The 16,061-nt window shown below is 40.9% G+C and overlaps 1 protein-coding gene across 1 annotated transcript in view; it reads left to right on the forward strand.

Moving 5' to 3' along the window:
• The window catches only part of LOC308290019 (ribonuclease inhibitor-like), a gene marked incomplete at both ends in the record, with an annotated part of 51,657 nt that overhangs the window by 27,576 nt on the left and 8,020 nt on the right, over nucleotides 1-16,061 (forward strand). The window contains 3 exons of the mRNA XM_080731796.1: nucleotides 811-987; nucleotides 10,595-10,768; nucleotides 15,690-15,863. Of these exons, the coding sequence (XP_080587922.1) occupies nucleotides 811-987; nucleotides 10,595-10,768; nucleotides 15,690-15,863 (525 nt within the window). The remainder of the gene's footprint in view (nucleotides 1-810; nucleotides 988-10,594; nucleotides 10,769-15,689; nucleotides 15,864-16,061) is intronic.

Below are 16,061 nucleotides of genomic sequence, written 5' to 3' on the forward strand. Positions count from 1 at the left end.
CTCGGTTCTTGGGTAATCAGGTCCAGGAAGACCCATGCTAACCTATGCTACAAGCTCACAACAAGTTGCATCAGGGTGACCATAAATAAACTAAAATGGTAATGATTAATTGTTGCGTTAAAACAGGAGTTTCTGAAGATATCATGAAACCTTTACTGAATAGCTTTTACCCATTTAAACTTGAAAAGGGGTCAAACATGACCCTAAGACAATGGAAGGGATATAGAAGTACCAGACTCATATCCACGCAATGATATAGTCTACGCGAGGCCGAGGCTAGAGAAGTGTGTAGGGCTGAAGTCCTCACTGTATGTTTTGTAATACTCAAAATCTACAAAGTAACTATTGCACATAGGCCAATCCTAGTGGAGTGAATGTAGAATTATTGCTTCTGAGAACTAAAGTAAAGTATTGAAAATAACACAAAATCCTGCAAAGTAAAACAAAAAAGATCCTAAAAATGTTACTTGCTTGAGTACAGTGTGCGTGTGTGTGTGCGTGCGTGCGTGCGTGCGTGCGTGCGTGCGTGCGTGCGTGTGTGTGCGCGTGTGCGTGCGCGCGCGTGATGTATGAAGTGAAGATAAATGTTATGTGATTTGGTTGTGGATGATTGGTTTATAAATGTGTGTGTGTTTGTGTTTAAGGATAAGGTGGTGGCTGCACATTGTATATCTGTTTATTTGTAATTATATTTTTATTTGAAGCACACTGAGTTAATCTGTTATGAAATGAGTTGCACAAATAAAATAGACTTGACCAAAGACTGTTAATAAGACCGAATAACATTTCCATGTGTTCATCTCCATTCAGCTTGGGGGAGTGTGAACTCACAGAGAGATGTTGTGAAGATCTGGTCTCAGTTCTCAGCTGCAGCTCCTCCAGTCTGACACACCTGTACCTGTCCTTTAACAAGCTGCTCCAAGATGCAGGCGTTAAGCGTCTCTGTGTTGGACTGCAGAGTCCACATTGTAAACTGAAGGTTCTCAGGTCAGTAGTCCTGAAGTTTATCACAGTCCTGTCTTTTTCTTCAAGCCTGTCTTTCTCTCTCGCTGGTGTCTTTTCTATGTTGCAGATTGGTCCAGTCAAATTGACTGATATCACGCTATGGATGTAAGACCAAACATACACACACACACGCACACACACACACACACACACACACACACACACACACACACACACACACACACACACACACACACACACACACAATGATGAGTGATCAGGTGTGTCACGATGCAACACACTGTGAGCTTGTAGATCTACTAAAACCGTGCACAAAGAGTAAGGAAACTTGACTTTGGTCCATCATATCCCCTTTAATCATATTTTATATCTTCTGATCTACAAGCTCACAACGTGTCATTATGCAACACGTTCGGAGCTTGTATATTGGCTATTATCGCTATCATTGCAAATCAAAAAATTAAATAAGGAAAGTTGGAATAGATTCCTTTTTTAATTTGTTTGGGGGTTTATAGATCGGTTATTTTAACTTTTCATGTGCCCAAAATATGAACACCAGGGTTATTGTTGTTAAAAGCAGAGTGTTTGTTTGTGTGTGTGTGTGTGTGTGGGTGTGTGTGTGTGTGTGTGTGTGTGTGTGTGTGTGTGTGTGTGTGTGTGTGTGTGTGTGTGTGTGTGTGTGTGTGTGTGTGTGTGAATGAGTACATGCGTGCAGTGGTAAAAGTGTTCAACATTTTAAAGAGGTTGTGCCATAGTTTTAATCTTTTTCTGTTGTGTGTCTATGGAGTTAACATTACTCTAATAGACCACCAGGTGGGGTTATATGCTAACCCTGTGCATTGTCTGATCCGATCTGAATGAAAAACACTGACATAATGACATCATCATATCATCCCCTCCCCTTTTTACCATTCAACAACTTCAGCTGGGACACCACCCACCTGACAACCAGGCATACTTAACTAGTAAGACGCCTCAGGGTGACATGCAACCTCACCCTAAAGGTAGAGGTCGTGCCAATTCTTGGCCATCTGGCCAGTGATGTATATCGGACCAGTTACCCATATGGAGATCAATGTACTGTATATAGTACATCCCTTTTATGCCCATACATGGAGATCCCTTGAACCAGCCGCACAGATATGGGCTGTCTTCATCCATATATGGGCATTCCCGTATGAAGTCCTGTTAGATATGGGCTTAATGGTGTATTCAGTGATAATGAAAGTGGCCGGGGGTCATCTTGTCCCTAACTGGCCTTACAGCGTGGAAATGTTTAGTTTTTTATCGATTTTTTACACCATTATAATGTTCTCATTTTGATCATTAGACACTGAATATCGGAAGGCCTACGTCTCCAGCTTCAGGATAGTATGATACTGATTTACTACGAGACTGTCGCATTTTATGAGTTCAGTAGTTTACAATCTAAGCATTTAGCAGAGCGACTGTGGTTCTCAAAACTTTTATTTTGACCATCATAACTAAACATCATAACATAACTACGGCCATACTCTACCCTGATTGGTCGAGGACTGCATGGCTGGCCACCTCTGAAAACCGGATCTAGCTATCCTCGTAACACGGGCCATGGTGGAAGTCCTTATATGGTCAGCACACATTCTAGTGAGGAGAATGAATGGAAAATGTACCAATTATATTTTTATTATTTGAATGAAATACAATCACTGAATATACCTTTAATATTGATGACATCAGGGATCTCCATACTGTATATGGGCATAAAAGGGAATCTGTTAGGGTGGTTCCCATGACATCACAACATATAATACATTTTACCTGCTCACATTCAGTCAAGAACTTATTTTAAACTGTTCAAAATTGCGCTGTCCTCTTACCCGTGCTCTGTACTTTTGTATTACTTTCCTACGTCTTGTCCTTTTTTGTTTTGTTTTGTAGTATGTTTTGTTTTGCTTTGTCTTGTTTTTATTTTTTTGTTGTTGTCTCTGTCTTGATGACCCATTTGTAGCCGATCCCGAGTATACTCGCGAAAAATACTCGAGTATTTAGAGTGCCGATCCCGAGTATACTCGCGTAAAATACTGTATATCGATTAAGCCGGTTCTCCTACCCTACAGTCCGTTGGAAGGTCCTGGCACGATCGGCCTCGCCGATTCATCGTCATCACGGATCCACGTGCACAAAATAGTAATCCCATAACATGGAGGCCGACGGTGAATCTCATATTTAATGTCCATTATCTCCAAAAAACACTTTTCAAGCCAAGGATGGCATTAGCTTCTCGCTAATAAAACACATGTTGAATGAAAGATTTGAATGAATGATTTTATTTCGGTCTTAAAGTACAATGTTAAAAACATTAAAACAAAACAGATTAAAATAAAGAAAACAAAAACAAAATTTGGACCGAAAAGGTGTAAGCAAGAAGCCTAAGCTTATAGTGCCTACCCTTTTTACAAATCTAATTATAAACTATTATATCAACATCTATTACAGTGTTGTGTAAAACAAACAATATACAAAAAAAACATAACGATAACATAAAGTTAGAATTCATTTACTAAAATATAGATTTCCAATTCATAATAGAGTTTTGTATTGATTTACTGTATTAATTTTAAAGGCCGATTGTTGAAAGGCAACAATCGGCCATTACATAACCGCATGTTGTTAACGATCGCTTCCGTTGAATGACGTCATGACGTCAAACCGGAAGTGTTTACGCAATGGACTTCTGGCCTTCAAAATAAGACAATGGCCGCGAATGGAGCCTGCGAAAGGCACGCTGGACATTTAACCCGTTCATGTCTGGAGCACTAAATGGGTTAACTATATGTGAACGTTCTATGTGTATATGTCACACAGAAGAAGTTGCCAGCACTCAAGGAATTTCCTTTTCACATGATTTATTTACCTCTATGGACAGGAGCAAACGTATGTCAAAACGTGTACGTTTGCTCCTGTCCATAGAGGTAAATAAAACATGTGAAAAGGAAATTCCTTGAGTGCTGGCAACTTCTTCTGTGTCTCATGTTATTTTGAGCCGTGCACCAAAAAGACTTAATCTAATTAGGAGTGTTTTGCGGGCTTTCTGCTCTATTGCAGATATCTCTTTCTACTATGTGTATATGTATAAAATGTATGATGTTTGTAAATCTGTGGGAGCTCCTCGAAAACGAGATGATACATCTCAAGGGGTTATTCCTAATAAAATAATTTCTATATACGGTATATTATGCCCATACATGGAGATCCCTATCTGAACCAGCCACTCAGATATGGGCCATGCCTTGGCCATCTGACCAGTGATATTTAAAGGAGTGTAGCAGCAACATTTCCTTATCTAAATAATGACGCCTATCTCTCAAAGACCCCTGTAAGGATGTCCAAATACATTTAAAATAAATAAATAAATAAAAGACATAGGCACATTTTAAGTTATGATCAGTTTCTCTCTCTACACCCTCTACTTCCCTCTACTTCGGGACCACGCCTCTTCTGTGACGTCCCGTTATGTCAGAGCGTTGATAATGCCTCGTTCTCAGTCAGACAGACAGACAGACAGACAGACAGACAGACAGACAGACAGACACCCTCCCCCTTTAAGCTACAAATGACAGTATTAAAGTAGAACGGATTGCCAATTTCACCACCAACAACAATGATAATAATAGGCCAATAATCTATCTATAAATGCGAGAAGTCTCTGCGTGCGTGTGTGTGTTTGTAATCCGCGTATCTCGAGAACCGTTCGTCCCACCGGCTTCAGATTCGGCACGCGCGTTCCCCGCCGCGGCACGGAGTGCAGTGCCGGGTCTCGACCCGACCCGACGCGCGGTTTTCCCGAACCGGCGCGAAACGTTCGGAATCTCCTTATGCGGGGTTGATTGTTGACATCAGGCTGTTTCTGAGGAAATCGGCGAAAGCTCTGACTCATTGTGACATCACTTCATAAAAGGCTCTGACATCATGTACGCCACATGAGTCAACAAAAAATATCTGTGAGTGTGTATGTATGTAGGTAATCCGCGTATCTCGAGAACCGTTCGTCCCACGGGCACGCGCGTTCTCCATAGACAGATATCTCCATATATGGGCATAAAATGGACCCAGAACTATAACTGCAGTGATCTCCATTTATCCATATATGGGCATAAAATGGACGCAGATAGCCAGATATCTCCATATATGGACATAAATGGACAGAGGCAAACAGATGGTCAAAGATCTCCATATATGGGCATAAAATGGACGCAGACAGACAGATACAGATATCTCCATATATGGGCATAAATGGACACAGGCAAACAGATGTTCAAAACGGGTCCTATGACAACAGGTATAATGAGGTTTGCATTAAAGGGGGAACCGGCACTGTGTCTGCAACACAGTTGGAGGCACAGACAGATACTCCATATATGGGCATAAAATGGACGCAGATAGACAGATATCTCCATATATGGGCATAAAATGGACCCAGAACTATAACTGCAGTGATCTCCATATATGGACATAAAATGGACGCCGACAGACAGACAGACAGACAGATACAGATATCTCCATATATGGGCATAAATGGACACAGGCAAACAGATGTTCAAAACGGGTCCTATGACAACAGGTATAATGAGGTTTGCATTAAAGGGGGAACCGGCACTGTGTCTGCAACACAGTTGGAGGCACAGACAGATACTCCATATATGGGCATAAAATGGACGCAGATAGACAGATATCTCCATATATGAGCATAAAATGGACCCAGAACTATAACTGCAGTGATCTCCATATATGGACATAAAATGGACGCCGACAGACAGACAGACAGACAGACAGACAGACAGATTGGAGGCACAGACAGATACTCCATATATGGGCATAAAATGGACGCAGATAGACAGATATCTCCATATATGGGCATAAAATGGACCCAGAACTATAACTGCAGTGATCTCCATATATCCATATATGGGCATAAAATGGACGCAGATAGCCAGATATCTCCATATATGGACATAAATGGACAGAGGCAAACAGATGGTCAAAGATCTCCATATACGGGCATAAAATGGACGCAGACAGACAGATACAGATATCTCCATATATGGGCATAAATGGACACAGGCAAACAGATGTTCAAAACGGGTCCTATGACAACAGGTATAATGAGGTTTGCATTAAAGGGGGAACCGGCACTGTGTCTGCAACACAGTTGGAGGCACAGACAGATACTCCATATATGGGCATAAAATGGACGCAGATAGACAGATATCTCCATATATGGGCATAAAATGGACCCAGAACTATAACTGCAGTGATCTCCATATATGGACATAAAATGGACGCCGACAGACAGACAGACAGACAGATACAGATATCTCCATATATGGGCATAAATGGACACAGGCAAACAGATGTTCAAAACGGGTCCTATGACAACAGGTATAATGAGGTTTGCATTAAAGGGGGAACCGGCACTGTGTCTGCAACACAGTTGGAGGCACAGACAGATACTCCATATATGGGCATAAAATGGACGCAGATAGACAGATATCTCCATATATGGGCATAAAATGGACCCAGAACTATAACTGCAGTGATCTCCATATATGGACATAAAATGGACGCCGACAGACAGACAGACAGACAGACAGATTGGAGGCACAGACAGATACTCCATATATGGGCATAAAATGGACGCAGATAGACAGATATCTCCATATATGGGCATAAAATGGACCCAGAACTATAACTGCAGTGATCTCCATATATGGACATAAAATGGATGCCGACAGACAGACAGACAGACAGATACAGATATCTCCATATATGGGCATAAATGGACACAGGCAAACAGATGTTCAAAACGGGTCCTATGACAACAGGTATAATGAGGTTTGCATTAAAGGGGGAACCGGCACTGTGTCTGCAACACAGTTGGAGGCACAGACAGATACTCCATATATGGGCATAAAATGGACGCAGATAGACAGATATCTCCATATATGGGCATACAATGGACCCAGAACTATAACTGCAGTGATCTCCATATATGGACATAAAATGGACGCCGACAGAGAGACAGACAGACAGACAGACAGATACAGATATCTCCATATATGGGCATAAATGGACACAGGCAAACAGATGTTCAAAACGGGTCCTATGACAACAGGTATAATGAGGTTTGCATTAAAGGGGGAACCGGCACTGTGTCTGCAACACAGTTGGAGGCACAGACAGATACTCCATATATGGGCATAAAATGGACGCAGATAGACAGATATCTCCATATATGCATGGGCATAAAATGGACCCAGAACTATAACTGCAGTGATATATGGACATAAAATGGACGCCGACAGACAGACAGACAGATACAAATATCTCCATATATGGGCATAAATGGACACAGGCAGACAGATGGTCAAAACGGGTCCTATGACCAGGTAAAAAACAGGTATAATGGGGTTTGCATTAAAGGGCGGGGCATTCATTCCCTATTTACATTGTTCCGAGTTGGCCAGGTCGCCGACTAGACGCTGGGCCGCCCGAAGGGCGGCCCAGCTTCTAGTAATAATAATACGTATATTATTATAATACATGAATTTACATCAATAATATTTTTGGGAAGTATTACATTCATTTGGGGACGGTTACATTTGTGTTTTGGTACGGTCCTGGGACGTTGGTAAAAAAAGTTAGTCTGAAGCCCTTTCCTATCCACGAGTTTCCAATGCCCCATAGTGCATTGCGCAGACGCTGTACCGAGCTTCCGGCGCCGCAGCCGAGTGTGATTTACAAGCTCACAATGGGTTGCATCTGCGACGCAACGTGAGCTTGTATGTCTGCTGTTAAACCGGAAGTGTGGTGCAAACAGGTCCAAATAATCTCCAGTAAACTCCCGCGGAAACAGGTGGATACAAACCCACAGTGACTATAGATTAATCGAAAACACGTTTTGTGTCTCATACTTCTCTAGTTGAGGGGGCTGTGTTTTTTTCATGGTTAATAATAAATAAATAATAAAAAAGAAAGAAAGAGCGAAAACATGGCCCCTCATGCATTAGGAGGGCAGTATGAGTCACCAAAACCAAGGACGGGTGTTTTCGACAAATCTAACATGATTTTTCTGGGTATTTTCCTCCAGTATAGAAAGTCGATGGGAGCCCAACTTGATTTGGCCACTGTGGGTATTTGCAGTGAGCAGATCATGGTAGATTTTTTATCCTGGCTAGTAGACCTAATTTCCTAACAGAATCAGTTGAAAAACTAAATAATACAATTTTGTCCAACCTGAGTGTATTTTTTCCCTAGATTTACTAGACTAAAAGCATGTTTGTCATTTTAGATGTTGCTACTGATATATTTATATATGTTTATTTGACAGGGACAATACACAAAACGATTTACTGGTAAGACGACTCAGGGCGACATGCGACCTCGCCCTAAAGGGTGAGGTTGTGCCAATTCTTTGCCATCTGGCCAGATCGGCTATTTTCAAACAGTCAAGGTATAAAATAGGGCTAAAGTGGTTAATGTATGTTTTATAATATCCTATTATAATTTATTTCTGTAGTAACTAAAGCTTTCAAATTATTTTAATGGCGTAAAAGTACTATATTTGCCTCTGAGATGTAGTGGAGTAGAAGTAAAAGTATAGAAAATTGGAAATATCCAAGTAAAGTATACCTCAACATTGTACTTGAATACAATACTTCTTCTTCTTCTTTCATGTATCATCGTCCTTATAGTTACTTTACACATGCGGACATGTCCGGGCGAGCGGCAAGCACAAACAGTCACGCAATCAAACAGTCTGCAAAGTGCAATGTATCTCTGCTACTACTTGAAGTAAAGTACACACAATCAGAACATTAAACAATTATGTCACACCAATCGTTCACTCTATCAGTACAGACTGCAGAGTCCTGCAGCAGAGGGGAGGGGGTGACGGTCTGTCTGTCTGTCTGTCTGTCTGTCTGTCTGACTGTCTATCTGTCTGACTGAGAACGAGCAGAGGCATTATCTATGCTCTGACTTAACGGGACGTCACAGAAGAGGCGTGGTCCCGAAGTAGAGGGAAGTAGAGGGTGTAGAGGGAGAAACTGATTTTAACTTCAAATGTACCTATGTCTTTTATGTATTTATTTATTTTAAATTTATTTGGGATCCTTACGGTGGTCTTTGAGAGATAGACGTCATTACTTAGATAAGGAAATGTCCCTGCTACTCCTCCTTTAAGAGTGGTTCCCCTGACATCACAGTGATGTGTCAGGGGAACCACAGTGTCAGGCGTAACCTACAGACAGAGATACGCGGACAAGATGTGCCGGTTTTCATAGTTAACTGTTAACAATTAAGTTATAAAAACATACACAATAATATTTGTATTGGATCCAAGCAGCACGCACGCTGTCACTCTAAAGCTCTCTAAATGCCAAAATGTGTTTCACATTAGCCTGTGACTTATAGAATTATGTGACCATACTGTGTCTCACAGGAGTTGGGCAACATTATTCTATAGGTCACATGTTTCAGTATAACATTCACTACAGTCTGTGTATCCCTGAGATGATCATGATTTCAACGTGGATTAAAACATTCTTAGCCTGGTAATGCCGTGGAGACAATGATATGATGGCCTCGTTCCTGCCTTCATAGCAAGGGAAACTCACAGAGAGTCAGAGGGTGAAGCTATCAAGCTAACGTTAACAGCGTCGCATAACAACAACCTGTGTGATGAGAGAGCTATACTTAGTACAGGGTTTGTGGTCGAGAGCTATACTCCTAGAGTACAACGGTGTGTTTCCGAGAGTTATGTTTCATTAATACAACTAAACAGTGTGTGGCCAGATTTATTTTATATATAATTTAGGGCTGGGATGCGATTAAACATTTTAATCTAATTAATTACACGCTCTGTGATTAATTAATCGCAATTAATCGCATTTTAATCGCACATCGATATTTGACCTGAGAAGCATTTTTTTCAAGTAAAACACATTTTGTTGTACGAGTGAATCAACAAGTGAGTTTTTTAAATCTAAATGTCGCATCCACTGGGCCAAGCAAAGCGCTCTGATCGGCTACTTCTCCCTTTGCGTTTGTTGTCTCTTCTTGGTTGGTGCATCGCTATGATCGGTATGCCCGAAACGGAAGGTTCTGTGGTGCAAAAACTAAGTGCGATTAAAATGCGTTAATTTTTTTAATCGTGTTAATTTTCTGTAATTAATTAATCACAATTAATCAGTTGAAGTCATGGCCTTTGAATATATATATTTTTATATTCGAATATAATTTTCTTTTTGTGTGTGTGTGTGTGTGTGTGTGTGTGTGTGTGTGTGTGTGTGTGTGTGTGTGTGTGTGTGTGTGTGTGTGTGTGTGTGTTTTGTGTGTGCGTGTGCGTTTGCATGTGCATGTGCATGTGCATGTGCATGTGCATGTGTCTGTGAAATGTTGTATGATTGATGATCTGCGGATTTGTGGTTTATAAATGCTTTATGAGTGTTTGTGGTTATTCATGGATATTTTAATATGAAGCACACTGAGTGTATCTGTTATGAAATGTGTTGCACAAATCAAATGGACTTGACCAGGGACAGTTAATAAGACAGAATAACATTTCCATGTGTTCATCTCCATTCAGCTTGTATAACTGTGGACTCACAGAGAGATGTTGTGAAGATCTGGTCTCAGTTCTCAGCTGCAGCTCCTCCAGTATGACACACCTGGACCTGGACGTTAACAAGCTGCAAGATGCAGGCGTTAAGCGTCTCTGTGTTGGACTGCAGAGTCCACACTGTAAACTGGAGGATCTCAGGTCAGTAGTCCTGAAGTTTATCACAGTCCTGTCTTTTTCTTCAAGCCTGTCTTTCTCTCTCCCTGGTGGCTTTTCAAAGTTGCAGATTGGTCCAGTTAAAAAAGATCAGCGCCGGTTGACTTTGAGGTCGACTATGTCACTATGGACTTCCCTGCCAAGCGACTTTAATCAACTTTTATATAAAAGCATTGTTTAAGCTTTTATTTGGGTTAATAGACGGAGCGAAACGGTTAGCTTACCTTCGTCTGGTAACAACACGTACACCGTGAAAAAAAAGGATACGATTATGACGTCACTACTAAACCAGGCCTTCCTGTTTACATTAGCTTCTGCTATAGCCGTTAGGCTCAATGCAAACCATCCGACCCTTACGCAGCTTCACTAGGTCGGATTTTGATTCGGAAACTTTCTGTGTGGCGTCTGTATACGTTCCGGTGCCCATACCGATGGTGGTTTTAGACATTCAAGCACGAATTGAACAGGATTGAGCTCAAATGGCAGCCCGCGGGGCTCCCATTGTGAGTCAACGGAGCGACGTCACTTTCCCATCCTTTACACATGGCTTTATACATGCCTTGTTCTACAGTCTATGGTTTTAGTGTTACGATGGCTCACTCTAGTGGTCATTTTGTGGTATGGAATATCATCATGGCTTTGAAAACAATTAAATTAGACCCCATCATGATGATAAAATATAGCTATTTCCTGGTGTTATTAGCGCACATTCATATTTTAAGTTGGCTGGCAAAGGGTTGGTTAAATTGACTGATATCACGCTATGGATATAAGACCAAACACACACACACACACGCGCACGCACGCACGCACGCACGCACGCACGCACGCACGCACGCACGCACGCACGCACGCACACACACTAAGTGTTGTCCTTTCTAAGTGTTTTTTTTTTTATGTTTTTGTTATGTTTTGTAGTATGTTTTGTTTTGCTTTGTCTTGTTTTTTTTTGTTGTTGTTGTCTCTCTGTCTTGATGATGTTGTCTTAACTATATGTGAACGTTCTATGTGTATATGTAACACAGAAGAAGTTGCTCGCACTCAATTAATTTCCTTTTCACATGTTTTATTTACCTCTATGGACAGGAGCAAACGTAGGTCAAAACGTGTACGTTTGCTCCTGTCCATAGAAGTAAATAAAACATGTGAAAAGGAAATTCCTTGAGTGCTGGCAACTTCTTCTGTGTCTCATGTTATTTTGAGCCGTGCACCAAAAAGACTTCATCTAATTAGGAGTGTTTTGCGGGCTTTCTGCTTTATTGCAGATATCTCTTTCTACTATGTGTATACTTTATGTATAAAATGTATGATATTTGTACATCTGTGGGAACTCCTCGAAAACGAGATGATACATCTCAAGGGGTTATTCCTAATAAAATAATTTCTATATATATTATGCCCATACATGGAGATCCCTATCTGAACCAGCCACTCAGATATGGGCCGTGCCTTGGCCATCTGGCCAGTGATATTTAAAGGAGGGTAGCAGCAACATTTCCTTATCTAAATAATGACGCCTATCTCTCCCTCGTAAGGATGTCCAAATAAATGTTAAATAAATAAATAAAAGACATAGGCACATTTTAAGTTATGATCAGTTTCTCTCTCTCTACAGCCTCTACTTCCCTCTACTTCGGGACCACGCCTCTTCTGTGACGTCCCGTTATGTCAGAGCGTTGATAATGCCTCGTTCTCAGTCAGACAGACAGACAGACAGACAGACAGACAGACAGACAGACAGACAGACACCCCCTTTAAGCTACAAATGACAGTATTAATGTAGAACGGATTGCAAGCCAATTTCACCACCAACAACAATGATAATAATAGGCTAATAATAATAATAATACATATATTATTATAATAAATTACTTTACATCAATAATATTTTTGGGAAGTATTACATTCATTTGGGGACGGTTACATTTGTATTTTGGTACGGTCCTGGGACGTTGGTGAAAAAAGGTAGTCTAAAGCCCTTTCCTATTCAAACCCACAGTGACTACAGATTAATCGAAAACACCTGTCATTGGTTTTTGTGTCTCATACTGCTCTCCTAATAGTTGAGGGGGCTGTGTTTTTTCATGAATAATAATGAATAAATAAAAAAGAAAGAAAGAGAGAAAACATGCATGGCCCCTCATGCATTAGGAAGGCAGTATGAGTCACCAAACCGAGGACGGGTGTTTCCGACAAATCTAACATTATTAAAACAAAGTTTGAAGTTACAATGGGTTTGTAATAGAATTAATAGAATTAAATGAACATCAAATATCTAAATACAGAATCGAGCAACTTAAAAACGTTCTGGGGTGTTAACAAAAGCCTGCGTACACGATAAAATGACCCAACATCTTTTTTGAAAGGTGTCACTTCTCCTGGCTGTAGCCTTGCGGTCAGCGGCGGTAATCCAGGGTGCTAAATAATAATAAATATATTTTATAGGTTATGACATGCCCTGTACGTCACGTGGTGTCTCTAAACACAGTCTGAAAACAGAGGGTGGGACATATCACAGAAAATTAGGAAGTGACCTCAACATTATTTGTCTTTTATTTGTAAATCTGTTTATATACTACATATATCACCCTTCTAGTTACCACAACATTTCATGTGAACTATGTTTATGCTTATTCATTGTAATTATAGATGGCTTTGTTCATTTTGCACACTGGGTCTGACAGCCTGTCCACCAATGACATCATGAACTTAGCCCAGGCTCAGTGCATCTCAGAGCAGCCTTGCTGGCCAGGGCTCATCAGAGCTCCTTCAAGACGCTCTTTGTGTCGAGGAATACATGCCCAATGGTCAGGGTTGTGTTTGTATTATTGTTTGCTTGAAATGGATGTAATACACAACACACACACACACACACACACACACACACACACACACACACACACACACACACACACACACACACACACACACATAGCAAAGATTGACACACATGCACAAACATGCATACTTATACATTCGTGAACAAACTCTTCATTTATAACATCCAAGCAAACAATAAACACAAACCTACCATTGGTCTGAGAGCATTCCTTCACGGTGTCGCTTCTCCTGGCTGTAGCCTTGCGGTCAGCGGCGGTAATCCAGGGTGCTAAATAATAGATTAGCGATTTTCATAATTTCAACAAATTAGGATAAACAGACTAGGCCTACTCCACATGAACAATATTGATGTAAACGAGGGACATATATTTTATATGCACAGATTTAGAAATAAAATACATTTTCATGTAAAGCCATTTCCTGGTTCAGTGCGAGCGAGGGGAGCAGGGACAGACAAACCACTTCACTTCTCTCTGTGGTGGGAGGAGCTGTAGGGACAGTCAATACAGTACAGAGTACAGTATGAGAGTTACATTATGAATGTGACCGGGATAATAACATATAATATAAAATACGTCCCGGGTGCTGCGTGAAATCATCAATCTTATTAGCTAATCAGATTTTTTCCATGTCATAAGTACTTTAAGTACAAGTCTGGTATTCGAAATTTGAGCACAAAAGTATAGGCATCAACATAGGCTTAAAATAAAGTACTCATTACGCAGAAAGTCCCATTTCACCAGTTTTCAAAATGTATAAAAATCTTTGGAAATAAGCAGATCTACAAGCTAGAGGGTAGCACGGGTCCAAAAAATTGAGCCGAGCCAAAACGGAACCGGGATATTTGAACCGAACCGAATGGCCAGAGAAAAAAAAAACAGATTCACTAGAACCAGACCGAAATGGCACCAAGATCTGGTCCACAACGGAGACAAATTAAATTGTATGCGACCCTAAAATGGAGCCGGGGAAAATGGACCAGATCTGGCCGGGTCTGTGGCCCGAACTGTGTCTGATGCTATATTTAGTTTATTTTTCAACATTACTTTAAGACTGGTCGTAGACAGAGCGTACTGTACCCGGAGGCGAGCGCTAATGCAGAGGGTTGCATGCGTGCGTCATGCAGGACAAGTTACATCTTCAGCTCAGTCAACAATCACTGTGACATGATCCACAACAAACACAAACCTGTCCAGTGACAGTCCAGTGTTACTGTCCAGTCAGTGTCCACGACTCCACAGCTCGCATCATAAAACTTCACTCCTCCTTCTCGGCTGCTCCGATATATTTGTATATTTAATTATTTAATAAACTACATTTAATAAAAACTCTTTGTTTAGCGATTTTCAAATGTTTCTTTTTGCAGAAACAAAGGTTTCATGGTCATGATTCACTGACATCCTGGATGGCTTGGTTCTAGGCTTAACATAATTGTTATAAATATTTTCGTGAAAGTCTATGAGGAAATGAATGGGAGATTGTTTAGTGTCACCAGTAAACCACACCCACTGCGATGCTCTATATGCAAGAACAGACGATAATATGGATTTGGGAGCGTAATTATAATGCATGTCTCATTAAAAACAATATATATTTTAAAGTTGAAGGGTAAATACACAGTATATTTTTTAAAGCTCGGGTCCTCTCGGATCCTTGCAGGTAAATGCATTTTGAACAGACCCGAGGCAATTAGACCATACATACCCTACCCTTCCCTGAGGGAACCGGCTCGGTTCTCGGTTCGGGTCTCGGGTAATCGGGTCCTGGAAGACCCATGCTACCCTCTACTACAAGCTCACAAAATGTTGCATCACGATAAACTAAAATGGTAATAATTAATTGTTGCGTTAAAACAGCTGTGATTTGGTTGTGGTTGGATGAGGTGGTGGCAGCACTAAAACAGACTAAATCTGTTTATTTGTAAATATAATTCTAATATGAAGCCCACTCAGTTTATCTGTTATGAAATGTGTTGCACAAATAAAATGGGGTTGACCAAAGACAGTTAATAAGACATAATAACATTTGCATGTTATTTCCATGTTATGTGTTCATCTCCATTCAGTTTGAAGGACTGTGGACTCACAGAGAGATGTTGTGAAGATCTGGCCTCAGTTCTCAGCTGCAGCTCCTCCAGTCTGACACACCTGGACCTGTGGGGTAACAACCTGCAAGATGCAGGCGTTAAGCGTCTCTGTGTTGGACTGCAGAGTCCACATTGTAAACTGAAGGATCTCAGGTCAGTAGTCCTGAAGTTTATCACAGTCCTGTCTTTTTCTTCAAGCCTGTCTGTCTCTCTCCCTGGTGGCTTTTCTATGTTGCAGATTGGTCCAGTAAAATTTACCCTTATCACGCTATGGATATGAGACCAACAAATACACACACTAATACACACACGCACACACACACACACACACACACACACACACACACACAC

Source organism: Nannobrachium achirus (genome assembly GCF_963921795.1).
Source record: "Nannobrachium achirus genome assembly, chromosome: 1".
NCBI classification, from domain to species: Eukaryota; Metazoa; Chordata; class Actinopteri; order Myctophiformes; family Myctophidae; genus Nannobrachium; species Nannobrachium achirus.